The sequence below is a fragment of the Rattus norvegicus genome, chromosome X (assembly GCF_036323735.1).
Source record: "Rattus norvegicus strain BN/NHsdMcwi chromosome X, GRCr8, whole genome shotgun sequence".
Taxonomy (NCBI): Eukaryota; Metazoa; Chordata; class Mammalia; order Rodentia; family Muridae; genus Rattus; species Rattus norvegicus.
In genome coordinates, this window is record NC_086039.1 from 75,195,934 (window position 1) to 75,213,912 (window position 17,979).

At 38.8% G+C, this 17,979-nt stretch overlaps 1 protein-coding gene across 6 annotated transcripts in view; it reads left to right on the forward strand.

The window, feature by feature from the left end:
• Atp7a (ATPase copper transporting alpha) overlaps window positions 1-17,979 on the forward strand; it is a 107,460-nt gene that overhangs the window by 36,299 nt on the left and 53,182 nt on the right. For 4 of the 6 annotated variants that reach the window (XM_039099486.2, XM_063279806.1, XM_006256995.5 and 1 more), the window contains one exon: window positions 7,590-7,727. The exons of 1 other annotated variant lie outside the window; for it this stretch is intronic. In XM_039099486.2, coding sequence (XP_038955414.1) covers window positions 7,608-7,727 — 120 coding nt within the window. In that variant the 5' untranslated portion in view covers window positions 7,590-7,607. 6 annotated transcript variants of the gene reach the window in all.

Consider the following 17,979-nt stretch of genomic DNA (forward strand, 5'->3'; position numbering starts at 1 on the left):
CTTCTCTGATGTTTCTAGGAGACACAGTTTCACAGCAAACTTCCTGTTCCTCTGGCCCTTGCAATCTTCCATCGCCATCTTCTGCAGTCATCTCTGAGGCATAGGATCAAAAAAAAGTGTAATAGGCTTTTGCGTTTGGTAAGACAATTAACATCATTATCCGTGTAGTGCTATCTTTTATGAAATTAATGACATACTTAAAGTATGTGGTCATAGTTGTTATTTCCAACCTCAGCAAACTTTGTCGTTTTTGTTTTGTATTTCAACCACCTGTCTCCTTAGACTCTAAGACTGCCGCACCAAGTCCATTTTTAAGTCATAACAGGGTTGGAAATGGTTGACTATTTCATAATGTCAAATAGGTCAATCTGATTTCCTCCTACTTTCTTGATGTCATAATAGCTGCCCTGTGTAAAGCAAGAATAATTTGACACTCCATGGAAACATGCACCCTTCTGGTCTTACTGGCATGGCAGTATTTGTTTAGCTTGTGGTAAAAAGCTTCAGAGAGACCTGAGGAATATTTATCAGTTTCTTGGGAACCTGTCTCCATCTGTTTTCTTTCCAGGACACTCATGTTTTTTAATCATTCTTCCACATGGCGTCATCTTGGTTTTGTTTTATGGCTTTTGCAAACATTGCCCTATTAAGTTAATAATTTTGTACTATGATTAGCCCTGGAACCCTTCCTGACTTGGCTGTGTGAGTGTGGTTGCATCTGAGTCTTAGCGCCTTTATCTTAAAGGAGTTTACCATCCTGATCGGTATGTAGCAGGATTGTTGAGAGATACATGTGAAGGGTTTCAGTGATGCAGCACTGTAGGACTCTGAGGTACCTGTAGTGTTGTCTTTTGACTTTGTAGAGATGCCATGGCAAGTGTAAGAGTCTTAAAAAGGATTAGTAAAGCAAATGGCTTTTTCTTAATTTGAATGTTCTGTGCTGTTTTAACTTTACTAAAACCTCTTTTAGTATTGACTCCTAATTTTGTAGGAATCGCCATGAGAAGAAGAATGTTTTAAAGCAAACCTCCTACATCCTTCACCTGTTTCATCTGGAATCCTGGTCCTTCTGTAATAACAGTTGTCTGATGAGAGAAAGCTAGCACTCACTGTTTTGAAAACAGATTAAGTAGTAGGATTTGTTTTCATTTGGAAAGCTTACATAGTTTAAAAGAAAGGGATGTGTGATATGTAATAACAGAGGGTGGTACTTTTTCTGTCTGTTTATATTGCAATGAAAGCAAATGCGTAGAAAGTTTAAATTGATTTGAAAATATTGTGTAGCAGTGCTGGAGGCAACTAATTCAGTGTTGTTTGAATAGCTAGAAACTATTCATTTGTTTAACTAAAAGACATTATGGTTGTTTTTTGTTTTTGTTTTTTTTTTTTTTTTTGAGACAGGGTTTCTTCATGTAGTTCTTGCTGTCATGGAAAGCATGTTTTTTTGTTGTTTAATTTAACAAAGCAGGCACGTTTATATAGCTCTGATGTTACAGAAATGGGTGACTTAAACTATTTCTATGTTTGAGCTTATTGTTAATCTCACTAAATTATTTCAGTATTGGTAACTTCTAATTTCCATATATTCCTTATGTCTTTGCTGTTTTTTTTTCTTTTTTTCTTTCTTTTTTCTTTTTTTCGGAGCTGGGGACTGAACTCAGGGCCTTGCGCTTGCTAGGCAAGCGCTCTACCACCGAGCTAAATCCCCAACCCCCTCGCTGTTTTTTTCTTAAAGTGGCCGTTTGTCTGTAAAAATTATTCTAGGGCCATCCATAGTGGCATACACCTAATCCTGGCACTTGGGAGGCAGAAGCAGGAGGAACTCTGCGTTCCAGGCAGTCAGGACTACATAGTGAGACCTTAGCTTAAAAATCATTATATATCCAGTCTGAGGCAGGAGGATCATGAGTTTGAGGCCAGCATAGGCTAAATAATAAGACTTTGTCTCAAGAAAAAAATAGTAAGGAGTCAGGCATGCTATTGCATGCTTATAACCTAGTCCTGTGGAGACTGTGACCTTCTGTGACTTTGAGGCCAGCCTGGGATAAATAAGATCCTGTCCCAAGGGGAAAAAAACCAGTTGGGAGTATTTCATATTTGTAGTCCCAGCATTCGGGAGGCTCAAAGAAGAGGATATTTCTATGAGTTTGAGGCCAACCTGTGATATATAGTGAATTTGAGGTCAGTCTGGTATACATAGCAAGACCTTGACTGAAAAAAAAACAATTATAGCGAGGGGCTGTAGGAAGAGGAGAGCCTAAAGCATATTTGTGTGTTCACTGTGCAGCCTAAGAAGTTGAACACCTAAGTAGTTGAATTGCCCTTTCCCTTTCCTGCAGTCGTATTCCTTCGCCTTTTCCCAACCTTTGTGTCTTTTTATGTATGCACACATAGAAACACAATAGAAAATGGTGTTTTACGCTTTTAATTTTTGTGTCCTTCTAAGATATCTCCCCAACCAGCACAGCTTTCTGGGCTTTATCTTGTTGCTCTGGCTCTAGTTCAGAGTTTTTTCAGCCTCTGTGCTGTTGACATTTGGGGCCAGATAAGTTTTTATGAAGCATTTCCTTCTTCATCCCAGGTTGCTTGGTGGTGCCCTTGGCTTCTATTCACTGAGAGGCCAGGAATGCTCCCCTCACCTCTGTGGGCCACTTCCACTGAGAACCACTTTTCTACTTCACTTTAAACTGCTGTGTCATGCTTCCATGTGACGTTATAACAAACCTATGTTTTATTTACTCATGGGTGGACACTGACATTTAGATTGTTTCTACAATGTCAATTATTAGGAAGACTGTTTCAGCGAGCCTTTTTTGTTCATATTCATTCTCATTCCCATACCCCAGCCCCTTTTTATTCTTTCTGACAGGGTCTCACTAAATAGCTCTAATTGTCTTGAAACTCACTGTGTGGAACAGGTCGTCCTCCTGTCACTCTGCATCCCGAGTGCTGAGATTACAGGTGTGAGTCACCTCATTCATGCTCTCTCAGGCACATCTGTCAGACTGTCCCTCTCAGAGGAATGGAAGAGGTTGGCTTCTGTTCTATTCATATTTTCGACTCTACCAGATATCGCCACAGAATGTCTGTATTGTAATTTATATTAGCCAGATGAATAAGGGCAACAGTGTCAGTCTATATCAGTAACTTGTATGGGCAGACTATATATTTTGCCTGACAAATGATAATCAATTATTTATTTTAGTTTATATTTCTTTGATTATCATAAGGTTTTTTTTTTAAAAAAAATCTATCTGGATGTAATTGTATCCAATAGAGAATTGAAATTTTACTGTATGAAAATGTATTAAGGGGTTGGGGATTTAGCTCAGTGGTAGAGCGCTTGCCTAGCAAGCGCAAGGCCCTGGGTTCGGTCCCCAGCTCCGAAAAAAAGAAAAAAAAAGAAAATGTATTAAAAATCCAGAAACATTCTCCAAATTATGAGGCCTTATATGACAGTAATTTACAACTCATGCTCGTGTTTCGGTGATGAACTTTAAGAAGTGGTTTGGGGCTGTGTACATGGTGGGTTTTGTGTCGGAGATGATGGTCTAGTCATGATGCTACTCTTGTAGAAATGCCATTGCTGTCAGTGTTTAAGGAGTGACTAAACTCTTTTAATAAGTAGACATTATTCCCTCAGTGTTGTTGAGTGCTTCTGTCTCCGAGTCACACACTATTAACTGCTGCATGCCAGGTCTGTTTCTTTGCGATTGTGATTTTTCCCAAGCCTGCATTTTTTCATACCATATGAAATTGCTATTTCCTGAGCAATTTTACTAAATGCAGTACAAGGTTCCAATACGTAGTCCTGATTTTGTAAAGACACTTAAAATTTTAAAGATAGATATAACATGAGTCACAAAGTTTATTAGATTTGTATATGTGTCCATACTATATGTACTAGCAATAAGAGGGAGATAGAATCCTTTGAAGTTTTGTGTGTAAGGTCCAATTGAAATAGAATTTTGAAAAACAAAGCAAAAGAAAAATGTATGTATTAATAGTTTATTTGCTGTACTTAAATTGAGAAGTAGTGGGAAATCTAGTAATTTTCATTAATTTTCAGACATTCTCTTCTGATCTGCCAAATATGTAAATCCCACACATTTAAAGGGCCTGTCTTAGTTACTTTCTGTAACAAAATACCCAACGAGAAGTAACTTGAAGGATTGATTTGGTTTACAGTTTGAACCCATGAAAATATGCTTTTAACATTACTAGTCATTAGGAAATCTGGATCCAAACCACCATGAGCTAGCTCTTCATGCCTTTTGGAATGGCTAGGAGAAAAGTCAGAGCCAGAGTAATTTCAGCTTTTGCAAGTTCAAAGCCATCCAGAGAGGGAGAAAAGACCTTGTCTCAAAAAATAAAACTAACCCCACTCTACAGATATACCATAAGAAGCAGTCAGCAGCGAGTGTCTCTGAGGAGGTAAAGAAACTGGTATCCTCATATACTGATGGTGGGAATTCACAGCGACATGGCTGCTTGGAACGTGCCCTGGCAGTTCCTCAGACAGTCAGAGTTATGTGAAAGAGCAAGCCCACCCTTCAGCATTAACTAAAGGAAAGCAAAATGTATGCCAACATTTATAACTTCAGTATGTATAAGAACCAAAAGTAGAAATGACTCAAATGTCCATGAGGTAATAAATGGGTAATCACAATGGATATTTATTCAACTGTAAAAGCAATGGTGTATTGGTATGTGCTACAACATGGATTAAAGTTGAAAACAAGCAAAATCAACGATACCAGTCACACATTACATGTGTCCAATAATATGAAGTAACGAGGAGAGGAATTCTGTATACACAGAAAGTAGATTGTGGTTGCCTAGCACTAACAGTGTTGACCTCAGGAGTTAAAGAGAGGTAGTAAGGGGCTAGGGTTTCATTATGAAGTTATAACACTGTTCTAAAATTAGCTGTGGAGATGGCTACACATGTGGTGATGCTAACACATGTGGGGGCATATGTTAAGGATCAGTGAATTTTACACTTTGAACACGGGAGGTATATGTCAACTATGTCTCAAAGCTTAAAAATGGTTCTAAGAGAATTCCATCTCTTCATGTATAAGAACGTAACTTGGGTTATGTGGGGGATAAACAGTGGTAGAGCACTTGGCTTAGCATATGCAAGTCCTGGATTTGATCCCCAGCACAAATAAAAAATTAGCAAAAAATTGATAAATTAGGCATCATAAAATTTAAAGCTTTTATGTGTCAGCAGATGTCATCAAGAACATTAAAGAATGGAATGTCAGTATATGCAACTTGTTGACGTTCTTTGAAAATATGCTAACTATAAGAATCTCGACATAAACCCCCACATATTGAGGTACTCTATTTGCATGAAGTGACCAGTGTAGGCACATCTGTACAGATAGGAAGTACATCCAGGACTGAGGACATGAGAGTGGGAGCGACTGTTAATGAGTGGGGATTTTGTTCATTTCATTTTTATTTTGCATGTGTGTGTGTGCATATACCAGAGCATGTGAGTGAAGGTCAAAGATCACCATGGAGAGGTTGATTTCCTCCTTCCAGTATGTGAGTCTCGGGGGTTGAATTCAGGTTGTCAGGCTTGGTGGTAGAAACTTGTACTCAGCCATCTTGCTAGCCTGGGGGCTTTTTTTTTTCGAGGGCAATGAAAATGTTCTTTAACCATGTGATTGTTATGGTTCTACATCTTTTCAATGTGTCAAAAGCCGGTGAACCGAAACGTTTGAATGACTTGAGTTTCTTAGCATGTGAATTATATTCCAGTTTCAAAATGAACACATGGGGTCAGTGAGATGGCCAAATTAAGAGACTTGGCACCAAACCTTATGTCCTGAGTTTGATCCCCTGGAACCCATATGGTGAAAAGTCAGAACTAATTCCCACAAGTTGTCCTCTGACTTCTCTTGTGTATATGTGCATGTATACATATAAGCAAACACACATTCCTCTCCCCTCCTATCTATTTGACTCTAATTGTTACTATATAAGTTGAACTGGTTTTGAACTATTTTTAAAAATATTTTATGTGGATGGGTGTTTTGCCTACATGTATGTCTGTATACCATATGTATGCTTGGTGCTCAAGAGGGGCAGAAGTGGGTGTTGGATCCCCTGAAACTTGAATGAGAGATAGTTGTGGATGCTGGAAATTAAATTCAGGCTCTCAGGAAGAAGGGCCAGTATTCTTGACTGAATAGCTGTCTCTCCAATGCCTGGCCTTGAATTCTTCATTAGATCAGGCTGCTTTTGATAGACTCCTGCCACCTCCAAGTCCTGTGAGTACAGGATGTACCACCATACCCGCAGTCCACAATGCCTTTTGTGAGCTAGCCTTGAAAATTATATTTTGTCAGGTCCATTGTAATCTATTCATTAGAAGCATCACCAAGTCTAAGAGACATTCATGGTAAAAGGAGTTAAATTGCATTCTCGAAGGGAGAAGAGTCTGAATTTGTTGTAAACACACTATAGCAGTGGTCCTCACCCTTCCTAATGCTATGACCCTTTAATACAGTTCCTCATGGTTATGCTGACTCCAACCATAAGATTATTTCTGTTGCTACTTCTCAACTGTAATTTGTTACTGTTATGAATTGTTATGTAAATATCTGTGTTTTCCAATGGTCTTAGGTGATCCCTGCTAAAAGGGTCATTCAGCCCCCAAAAGGGTCACAACCCATAGGTTGAGAACTGAACTGCTGCATTATAGGATGACAGAGAACGTTGGTAAGCAATGAACAGAATAAATAAGCAAAATTTGAGCTGCATTTTTAGACGGGGGGCCGTCTATAGGAAAAAATAGAGGTAAGGGAATCAGGATATTTGTGTTGAAGGGCTTTAAGTTGCCATTTTAAACATGGTGTCAACATACACCTTCATTACAAAGCTTAAAGACTCTAAAGGGATCAGAAAATTAGCTAAGCAGCTTTCTGCGAGCACAAAGTCACATGTGGTGAATGGTTGAGGGTCAGAGAGGTCAACTTGAGGTAGGCAGACGGGGGAAATCACATAGGACTGTATGAATATTGCCTGAGCTAATGTATGTTTCATAATCAGGAAAGTAGTTTATAAGGGCAAGTTTCTTATATTTTGCTAATTTATGTGTGTGTGCATGCATGTGCCTATGTGTGGATGTCAGAGAACAATTTTAGGGAGTTATTTCTGGGGTCTTGAACTCAGATCACCAAGCGTGACACAAAATTCCCTTACCCACTGAGCTATCTTGTTGGTTCCAAGGCAAGTTAAATTTATTATTTGGAGTGTTGTATCGTTTTGATTAGCTTAGCCATTGAATCTATTTTCCTTTACTTTATCAAAGGTTGGTTAAAACTTTCTCCTCAACAAGTATAAACAAATGCATATTTTATTATTAGCACATTTTCAATTGGAGGTGTGTGGGAAACGGTGAGTAAAGATTATTTCCATGGTTAAATTGATGATTTTAGAACGAGAGCTCTTTTTTTTTTTTTTTTTTTTTCCGGAGCTGGGGACCGAACCCAGGGCCTTGCGCTTCCTAGGCAAGCGCTCTACCACTGAGCTAAATCCCCAACCTAAATTGATGATTTTATTGTCTCTAACAGGAATGTAAAGACATCAAAATGGAACCAAATATGGATGCAAATTCAATTACTATCACTGTTGAGGGAATGACATGTATTTCCTGTGTCCGGACCATTGAGCAGCAGATTGGGAAAGTGAATGGTGTCCATCACATTAAAGTAAGTTGCTCTTTGTAAATTGGTAAGCTGCCATTAACAAGAATTCTGATAAGGATAGCTTCTAAGGCTGGAGGATGGCTCAGTGGTTAAGAGCACTGACTCCAGAGGTCCTGAGTTCAATTCCTAACAACCACATGGTGGCTCACAACCATCTGTAATGGGATCTGATGCCCTCTTCTGGTGTGTCTGAAGACAGCTATAGTGTACTCATATACATAAAATAAATAAGTAAATCTTTTAAAAAAAGAAAAGAATAACTTTTAATATTGGAATTGAAGCAGTTAGACCAACACTAGAGAGAGCACTTGTGCCTGACATTTTTTTTGGGGTGGGTATTATATTTCTTCTTGGAGGTGGCTAGTGGGACAGGATCTATTTGTATAGCCAGGTTTGTCATGGACTCTTAATATAGCTTAAGCTAGCCTCAAATTTGTGATTTAGTTGTCTCAGCCTCCTGAGTGCTATAGTTGGGGCCACCTGCCTGCCAGTTGCTTGATATTTTCTTAAGAGCATATTTTCATTGTTTCATTTGTTTGTTTGTTTGAAACATGATCTATGTAGCTCAGGCTAACCTTGAATCTCATATGTAGCCAAGCTATCCTTGAACTCCTGATCTTCCCACTTCCAATCTTCCAAGTACTAGGATTACAAACAGAAGCCATCTTGTCTGGCTAAGAATACTCATTTAATGAAGTGTTTCAGATATACAGAAGTAGAGAGACTGGTGCAAGAGACCCCCACATATAGGCAAGTCCTTGCTGTTTGTTTACGTGACACTATCACCAGTTGAATTTGATAGTGTGCTCCTTCTGCAGAGTTGGTCCTGCCTATTGTATACAGTAATGCAGAGAACCCTAACTAGTGCATTATAATTGCTAGTATATCTATGCTGATGACAATTTCTATACCTTTTGTTTGTTTTTTTACTTAAATTTTTTATTTTATTATTTTTTTGTGTATGAGTGTTTTGTCTTCATATGTATCTGTGTACCATGTGCGTGTGGTGCCTTTCAGGCCAGAAAAGGGCACCATATTCTCTTGGACTGGAGTTACAGATGGTTGTGAGGTACCATGTGGGTGCTGGGAATTGAATTAGTATCCTCTGGGATAGCAGTCAGTTCTTTTAACCACTGAGCCATCTTTCCAGCCTCTGTTCTTTGCCTTTTGTATTTTGAAACAGGGACTCTGTAGCTTAGGCTGGCCTGGAATTTGCAGTGATTTTCTTGCCTCTGTTTCCCAAATGTTGGGGTTAGAGGTATGTGCCACAGTGTCTGGCCTCAAGCTTAATATTTTAGAAAACTAAACGCACATATTTATGTATGTGTGATATATGAAGGTATGTGTCTCTGTACTTAAGGAAGCCAAATGTCTCCTGATTGTTCTCCAATTTGATTTTTTTAAAATTTATTTAATTATGTTAGGTATTTGAATATAGCTGTCTTCAGACACACCAGAAGAGGGCATCAGATCCCTTTACAGATGGTTGTGAGCCACAATGTGGTCTCTGGGAATTGAACTCAGGACCTCTGGAAGAGCAGCCAGTGCTCTTAACCACTGAGCCATCTCTCCAGCCCCCAATTTGATTTTTTAGGTAGGGTCTTTTAGTAGCCTGAAGCTTGGCTACTTTTGCTAGGTATTACACCCCAGAGATCCTCTTGTATCTTTCTCCTCAACAGTAGGATTACTGGTGTATGGTACCACACCTGAATATTTATGTGGGATCTCAGTCCGAGTTTGATAGGGGTAAGGCTCCAAACCAAGGGAGCTGTAGAGATGTTTCAGTTGTTAACGTAATTTGGACCCTCCCTCCTGTCTCTTGTAGCCTTTTCAGAGTCTCAGCATTGAGATTAATGTATCTTATTTCACTGGTTTCTCACATACCCTTTCTTCCCTGTCCTGCAGCTTATCCATAGAGGTCAAGGAAATCAACAAAGAGTCCCTTTCTTGTCAGAGTATTGAAGATTCCTGGGCGTGCTTGGGAGGAAGCAGGACAATTGTTAGTGTGAGGCTGACTGGGCTTCATAGCAAGTCCCACTTCAAACTGAGCCACATAGCAAGAATCTGGCTCAAAAATAATTTGTTTGAAGATTTCTAATATAATAACAGTAATATACAGAACCATTTTCTTAAATGTTAAGCTACAAATTGTTTAGACTTGAGCGTGTTTATTTTTACTGCTGGAGCCTACTGAGTTAATTCCAGTATGTAGTGCTCTCGCTGGATTTTGTCCTCATTTGCATACTGTGCCTGCTGTTCTAATATTTGTTTTCACCATTTAAAAAATTACCTTAGAGTAATGGTGGTTGTGTTTTTTGGAGGTTTTCTGTAATTTTGGCTTTAAGCGGTGCTTATTATAATGCTGTTGGAAAGAGAATGTCACTTTGGAATTTGATCAGCTTGCTTCAATCCCAGAATGCTTTTCCTGTGAGCAGTTGACATCCACATGCAAACATTGCATTCTTAGCTTTACCACTAAGAGCAGATGCTTTTGAGAATGGGGGTTGGGGGCGGGGTCTCACTCTGTGACCACAGTGTGTAGCAGAAGCTGGCCTCATACTTAGGGCAGTCCTCTTGCTTCACCCCCAGGAGTGCTAGTATCACAGGTGGAAGCTTCCAGATGTTAATATTTTAAAGAGCTTCATCCACATATACACCCAATTTAGCACATAATTTAAAATTGAGGATTCACCAGATTTCTTCTTATGAGCCTATCTCTATCCCATTGGATCTAGAAGTTTTGTGTATCCCTAGATTATATACTTACCTGGTCTCTGTTTTATCTAAACCTTTAGCTACTTAGTCACCAGAGATATCAGATGGTTTTGGTTTTTCAGAAAGACACAGGATTTCTACTGTAATGTCTATATAATATTCTTGTTCATGATTCTTCTCAGCATCTTGAGCAGACTGATTTTGTTCACTTTGTTTTGCTTACAAAACATTGACTAAGTGGCACATCATGATTCTGTTTGAATTTCCTTCACATAAGAATCATGTGAGAGTATTCATGTGCATTTGGCTTCTCTTTTCCAAATAGGAATCTCTAGGTGCTTTTCTCATCTCTTTCCTACTCTTGGTTAGAGCAGACGGAACAAACTGTGGGTTCAGTTTAGTATTTGCCTAGAGGGAAGCAGTGTCCTGCTGTCCTGACTGATCAGCCAAGGCTAAGCAGACAGCTGTGTTTAAGCTTCACTCCTGTCTTGCGATTTGTATTGCCTGAAGTTTTCTTCCCAGAGGCATCTGTGTGAACGCCTGGGCATGTACTTGCCATCTTCACATGCTTCAGATATAATTTTTTTTCTGCCTTGGCCCGATTCCTTTACTTCTTACCAATAACCCAGTAAGGATTAGTACGGCTGGCTTTAATGTTTTTGACACGAGAACCAGGTTGGAAAAGCTGAGAAGTCATTATCTTATTTATTTCCTATGCTACAGGTTTCCTAAATACACTTATCTCCCCAAATAGACAAATTTGTAAAAATTATTTACACGATATTTATGAATTATAGCCTTAACAAATTAGATGAATGCTTTGTGGTTTGTCAGCAAGGAAGTTCTGCATCCTTCAGGCTCAAAGCTTTAAACTGAGTTCATTTCAATAAGTAATATGTATGACACCTCTGCTTGCTTTATTATTCATAGTTGAACAGTTTTAACTCCACTTGAGGTAAGGTAGCGCTGGTCCAGGAGGCCAGAACAGAAGCCAAATCTACAGTTGTATCTACAGTTGCAATAAAGTCATTTAAGCATAGATGCTGGGTCGCCTAATTTTTCTTCAAGTTGGTTACTTGCTATCTACTGGCAACTGAGATATTTTTTCCAGAACCTTTAACCCAAGTTATTTCTTTCTGTTAAAACATCTACACAAAACGATAGGTCTAGATTCTACTTAACAGAATATTTATGCATTTTTATGTATGTGTTCCTGAGTGTATAAATGTGCTCCACATGTGAGCATGTACTGGAAGAGACTGAAAGAGAATGCTGGATTGGCTGGAACTGGAATTACAGGCAGTTATGAGCTTCCTAATGTGGTCCTGCGAAGTGAATCTGCGTCCTCTGAAAGAACAGCCAGTGCTCTTAACCTAGCTCTTCAGTCCCCTCTACATGTTTCTTCAGGCAGAGTCTCAAATATACCAGTCTCAGACCTAGTCTGTAGTTGAGGATGTCCTTGAATTCTTCATCTTCCTTTCTTCCTCTGAAGTACTAAGAATATAGGCCACCATATTGGGCAGCCTTTTGTGGTGTTGGAGATTGAAAGTTGGGCCTTGTGTGTGCTAGGAAGCTCCCCATCTGCAGCTAGATTCTGTTTTAATATTTTCAAGCACATTGCTATTTCTCAAAGCAGGCGACCGGTGCCCCACTCAAATGTAAAACCTCTATTTCCACTTCTAATAAGGTCTGTTTAAAGTCAGACAAATGCCAGTGTATCTTGATTAAACAGTAAAGGCAGAAGAATGGGGCTGTGATATGAAAGCACTTGGGGAACCAGCAGTGATTTATATGAATCCTAGTGACAGGTACTGAAGTCTGCACTCTCCAGGGTACATTTGTAATTTGATTGCTGAACCTGAAAAGAAACACAGCAGCCTTTTCCAGTTTGCATCTCCTCAGGCTCTGTCAAAAGCTTTTATGAAATGGGATACATTGTGACCTTTGTTTCCTTTCCTTTGAAAAATATTTTACTATTAAGCCTTTAGACTTAGAGATTTACTGTGAAACTTTAGTTTCAGGGCTTCTGTGTGCATTAACTTCCTGCCAAGACTCTGGAAAGAGCCTCAGATGTGCTCCTATGAATACGTGTTTTGTTTACTTGCTCTGAGACTGGGCCTCACTATAACCCAGGTTGGCTTTGAACTCGTGACCTTCTGTATGCCTGCTTCGCTTTGCCTGACTTTGGTTTTATGTTGGAACTTAGCCAAAAGGCTAAGAAGTAATATAGATTCTCTTTGTGTAGCCCAGGCAGGATTTGAGCTTGCCTCAGTCTCCTAAGGCGGGACTGTAAATATGTGCTACTGTGCCCACAGTCATGTTCTGTACAGTTTGCAAAAGCAGTTTTTAACAGTCTTTTAATGACTACTGTCCTTTCCACTTCACCTCTCCCTCTTAACAAAGGTTCCCTTTGTGTTCAGTGGCTGGAGTATATATGACCATTTGGACTACCTGCGATTGGGCGGTTGAGTTACTAGGCTATTTGGCTTTGGGTGGTTTTGTTTTGGTTACATCTTTTGGGTGAATTATTATTAGGAATTATGGTATAGGAATGGCTCCCCATCTAATGTACTGCCTCCCCCAGGGTCTTACCATGTAGATACCAGGCCTGAGATAAAACTATAATTTTCTTTAAGTTTATATAATTGTGTATAAATATTTATATAAAAATATAAAAGGATAGCAGTACCTCAGAGGGTATATAAGATTAGTCACTGCCCAAGGAATTATGAAACGCCCTGAAATATTATAGCTTATATATGAAAGGAACTCAGGACTTTCCTCCAACTTGCCAACAGTTATAAAAACTGAGCGTTTAATTATAATGCTGGAAAGGACCTTTCAAACAATGGTGAACAAATATTGTAGGACTAATGCTGCCTAGGTTTACATACAGTATTCTCTCACCAGCATTGTAGGACAGAGGAAACTACTATTCAGTCTACAGGACAAATGCAATTATTTTTCTATACAGAAAGGATTTTATAAAATCATCTGCATCAAATACCCATATAGTTGAAAGGTATAGGTAAAGAAACTTAGTTATAGACATGCCTGAGACATCAGTAATTAAAATGTTAGCTTTATGGAAGCCCTTTTTTGTGTGTTTGACAGACTCTCACTATGTAGCCTTGGATGTTCTGGAACTCTCAATATAGTCTAGCCTCCAAGCCTTAGAGATCCTCCTGCTTCTTTCTTTCTAGTGCTAGGATTAAAGATGTGTACCACCATACCTGACTAAACCTTTATCTTTGGAAAGTTTATATTTTGTGCTCTTTCTCTTGCTCTCTCACTCAGTTTCATACACATGTAGTGAAAAAAAGATTTAAAAAGAAGTTTGTAACTTGGAGTTTATTTGTATGTACGTGTGTGACAGTCTTGTTGTTAGGCTCAGGCTGGCCTTCAACTCTTCATCCCTCTCCCTCCGAGTGCTGGGATTACCGGCTTGTACCTTAATGGCCAGATGCAGTGCGTAAGTTTTGTTTTATATTCAGACCACTTCCTTCTGTATAGAATTTTACCATTTGTAGTTTTATGGTTGTTTTCCTTATAGAAGGTTCCTCCAATTGTTTGTCTCAGAGGCCCCCCCTCCACCAAAAGTGGATTTGTCTCTTCCTAGGCACCATTTATAAAATTGCCTTTGTCCAGACATAATTTACAGTCAGAATGTAGTTCAATTTGGAAATACACAAATACTGATGACTTTTTAAAGAATTTAAAGGTTTACATTTTCTGGATCATAACTTTTGAGGTTATACTATGTTGTCAGTGTCTTTTTATGTGTAAATGATGCAGGGCCGTACACATACAAGACAGACACTCGAGCACTGGCCTATACCCACAGCTTCTGTGAAACCAATTTAGAAAAAAAAAAAAGGTTTGGGAGAACAAAACTCGGACTAAGTCAAGGAGCCCTTGCTAGTGTTTGGAATAATAAGGTAATAAAGTTGTGATGTTGAAATGAGTGAGCTACTTTATTGAATCACACAGCAGTAGAAGACATTGAAGCTTTAACTCAAAGGGAGTCTCTAACTCCGAAATAAATGGAATCTCATCTTTTACCTTTTTAGCTTTAGCATTTAAATTCATTTTGGGAATTTTGTCTGCAATTGTATTGTTATTGAGTGCAGTATTCTTATTTGTCCTGCTAGAGCCATCACAGTCGACTTTAAAGGGATTAACCTGAAGTTTAATTGAATTACCCCAGTGGTCTGTTCAAAGGAAACATAACGTGAGCCGATAATGTGAAGATTTTTCTCTGCGATTGTTTGACTTCTTTGAAGTGGGAATGTAAAATCAAATTTTGTTAGATACGAGAATCGGATGGCTGTAAAGGTTAATGCCTTATTAACCTGAAACTTAGAATGCTAACTTTTGGAGTAGGATCCCCCTTTACTCATGTAAGTGTAGTTTACCCTCTTTATGTACAGTAGCCCTTAACAGTGATCTCCCGGGGCGCTGGGGAGATGGCTTAGTACATAAAGTACACAAGCAGGAGAACCAGAGGACCAGAGTTTGAATCCCTTGTACCCAGGTGGGCATAAAATGAAGTGGTGAGTAATGGAGGCCTGCAGTGGCAGCCACTGACATCCACACATGAGTAATAGACCTACAAATGTGTGCTCTCACAACTGGGAACACATAAATACATATGCATTACACACCATGCTCATGCCGGAAAAGGATCTGCGAGTGCTAGTACTTACTAAGTTCCTGTGGTGCAATAAACACATCCCTTGTTCATCTTAGGATTGTTTAAGGTTTTTGTTAAAAGGGAGCACGCGCACTGATTGTTTTTCAAACTAATGCCCCCTTACCAACACTATATATATATATATATATATATATATATATATATATATTAGGATAAAACAGCATTCTGATTATTATAAATATTAGTGAATAGAACTGCTGTTCTTGTAGAGGACCAGAGTTCAGTTCCCAGCACCTATATGGCAGCTCACAACCATCTGTAACTCCAGGTTCAGAAGTTTTGATGCCCTCTTCTGGAATCTGTGGACATCAGCCATGCATGTGGAGCACACACATACAATGGCAGGCCAACAGTCACATAAATAAAAACATTAAACCTTAAAATAATTATAAATGAGTAATCATACATCCATAAAGACATTGTTATTTATTCAAAGAAGCTTAGGTTCTGAACTCTGTTCCAAAGATCAAAAAAGGGTCAATTCCAAGATAAAACCTAGCAGTAGAGAAGTGGTATATTTCTCTTTTTTACTGCTGCATTTGAACTTTTACATGAATAATTATGTATTTGTTATGTATTTTTGAAGCAATTGAAATCTATTAGAGTGACATTTGACAAATTACTCAACTTATAAATAGCTTACTTTGTGAAAAGCTCTGTTAATTTTTTTTACAATCTATGAAATCTGTTTCATCTTAAGATATTTGAAGTTTTAGATTGCTTTTAGATTATTCTTAGTTCATAGAATTGCCTTTTGCAGGCTCATAATTGACTTAATAGTTGTAAGTGGTAACTTTTATTTTGATTGGTTGAATAGATTAAATACTTTCTCTCTCTCTCTCTCTCTGTGTGTGTGTGTGTGTGTGTGTGTGTGTGTATGCATGAGAGAGACAAACAGATGTTCATGTGTGGAAATTAGAGGACAAGTTGTTGGATTTGGTTCTCTTCTTTCATAATATATGTTCTGGGACTCAATTGTGAGTTGTTATGTAAGTACCTTATCCAGTAAGCCATCTTGCTGGCATAATTTTATGATTTTGTAGACCAGTAGAGCTAAAAAGGAATAAATATTTTTGTGGTATACTCAGGAAACTGAAGAAATGGGATGATTTTTCCAAGGTTTTCACTTTTTATATTGTCTGAGAATAGAGCATACAGACTTATGTATTTATGCAGTTTACATAGAAATTGTATGTGAGAAGTGTGCTACATCTGGATTTCCTTCCTCTCTCCCTCTCTTCCTCCCTCCCTCCTCTCCTCCTTCCCTCCTTCTCTCCCTTCTTTTCTTTCTTGGTAGAGTCCCACTGTGTAGTCCCAGCTGACCTGGAGCTCACTGTGTATTCCAGGTTAGTCTCAAACTGGCACTACACTGACCCTTCCTCTTTAGCCTATAAGTGTTGGGATTGCAGGTATGAGCCACCATGCCTAGTTTCAAGTCTGAATTTCATGTTTAACACTTCAAGAAACTTACAAAGTTGTAAGCACTAATATAAATTATATGGGCAATTACCCCCTCTTTACATTGTAGTGGTGGTGGTGGTGGTGGTGGTGGTGGTGGTGGTGGTGGTGGTAGTGGTGGAGTAGCCTCAAACTCGACAGTAGTACAGCATGACCTTGGATCTGTGCTCCTTCTGTCTGCATGTGGGTGCCACTGCACCTGTTGTCGCTAAGCTCACAGAGTACCATCAGTTGGCTTTCCTTTGTTCTCTTCCATTACTGCCTTCTATAACCACTTTATATTCCTCTGTCCCTAGTGCTTCCTGTGCTCATAATCCGTAGGCCGTCCTGATTACATTTAAAGAGACTTGACATAATGGAAAATAGTTTCTCTGAAACTAAAAACAACATCATTGTTTCCTAATGCAAAATTCTGTAGTCATTTGCACAGTGTGGGGAGTTGGAGGAGGTGATTTAGGGACAAGAGGAGCATATGAAAGAGTCGCTCGCTTAGGCATAGAGTCACACTGCTACCAGCAATTTCTAACTCTCAACAGCCTACTAGCTCTCAACAGCCTTGCCTGCTTTTCCTCACCATTGTGTCTCTAGCAGCCCGTACAATGCCAGGCACATAATGGACACTCAGTCAATATTTGCTAGGTAAATAAATGCCAACTTAGTACTCAAGGTTTTGGCACTAAGAACTGTCCTGTGATGATTCTGAGCTATTATGTGACCTTTTTCTTGAAAGGAAATTTTGCTTCCTTTGAAACTTCTTTTTTAAGTTGAGTGCTAATACTACAATACCCCAAAGTGATCTGTGCTAAGCATGGCTGTCTAGCTTTAAAACATAGAAAGAGGAATAAATAAGGCTATATTTTCTTCATCTGCAGTATGAATAACACTGGGAATATTCTTTTTATTTATTATTGTTGTTTGAGATAGGGGTTCATCAAGCCAGGCTGGCCTCAGACTTACTGTGTGGACCTAAACCCCATAAGCAAAAAATGTTACAATACATTTAAAAAAGACATATCAGCTATGATATATTGAAAGTTAAAAAGGAAAAGAATAATTTAAACTAGTACTTTTAAATGTACAGTGGTCCCCAGCATAGGGATGTGCAAAAATCTTCAGCAGTGATGGGAGTGTTTTATATATACCTCTCTGGTATGACAGGCTAGCTATTACGAGGTCTTCAGTTGTAGGGAGTAAAGCTCACTTACTGGATTTTTAACCTTAATTGAATTTCTTACTTAAAAAATTCATGTAGAACCAGATATGGTAGCACACATCTGTAATTCCTGTATTCAGAGGGAGGATTGTGAGCTTGAAGTAAACATAGGCCATAGTTACACCCTATCTAAAAAATTTCCCTTTAATTATGTT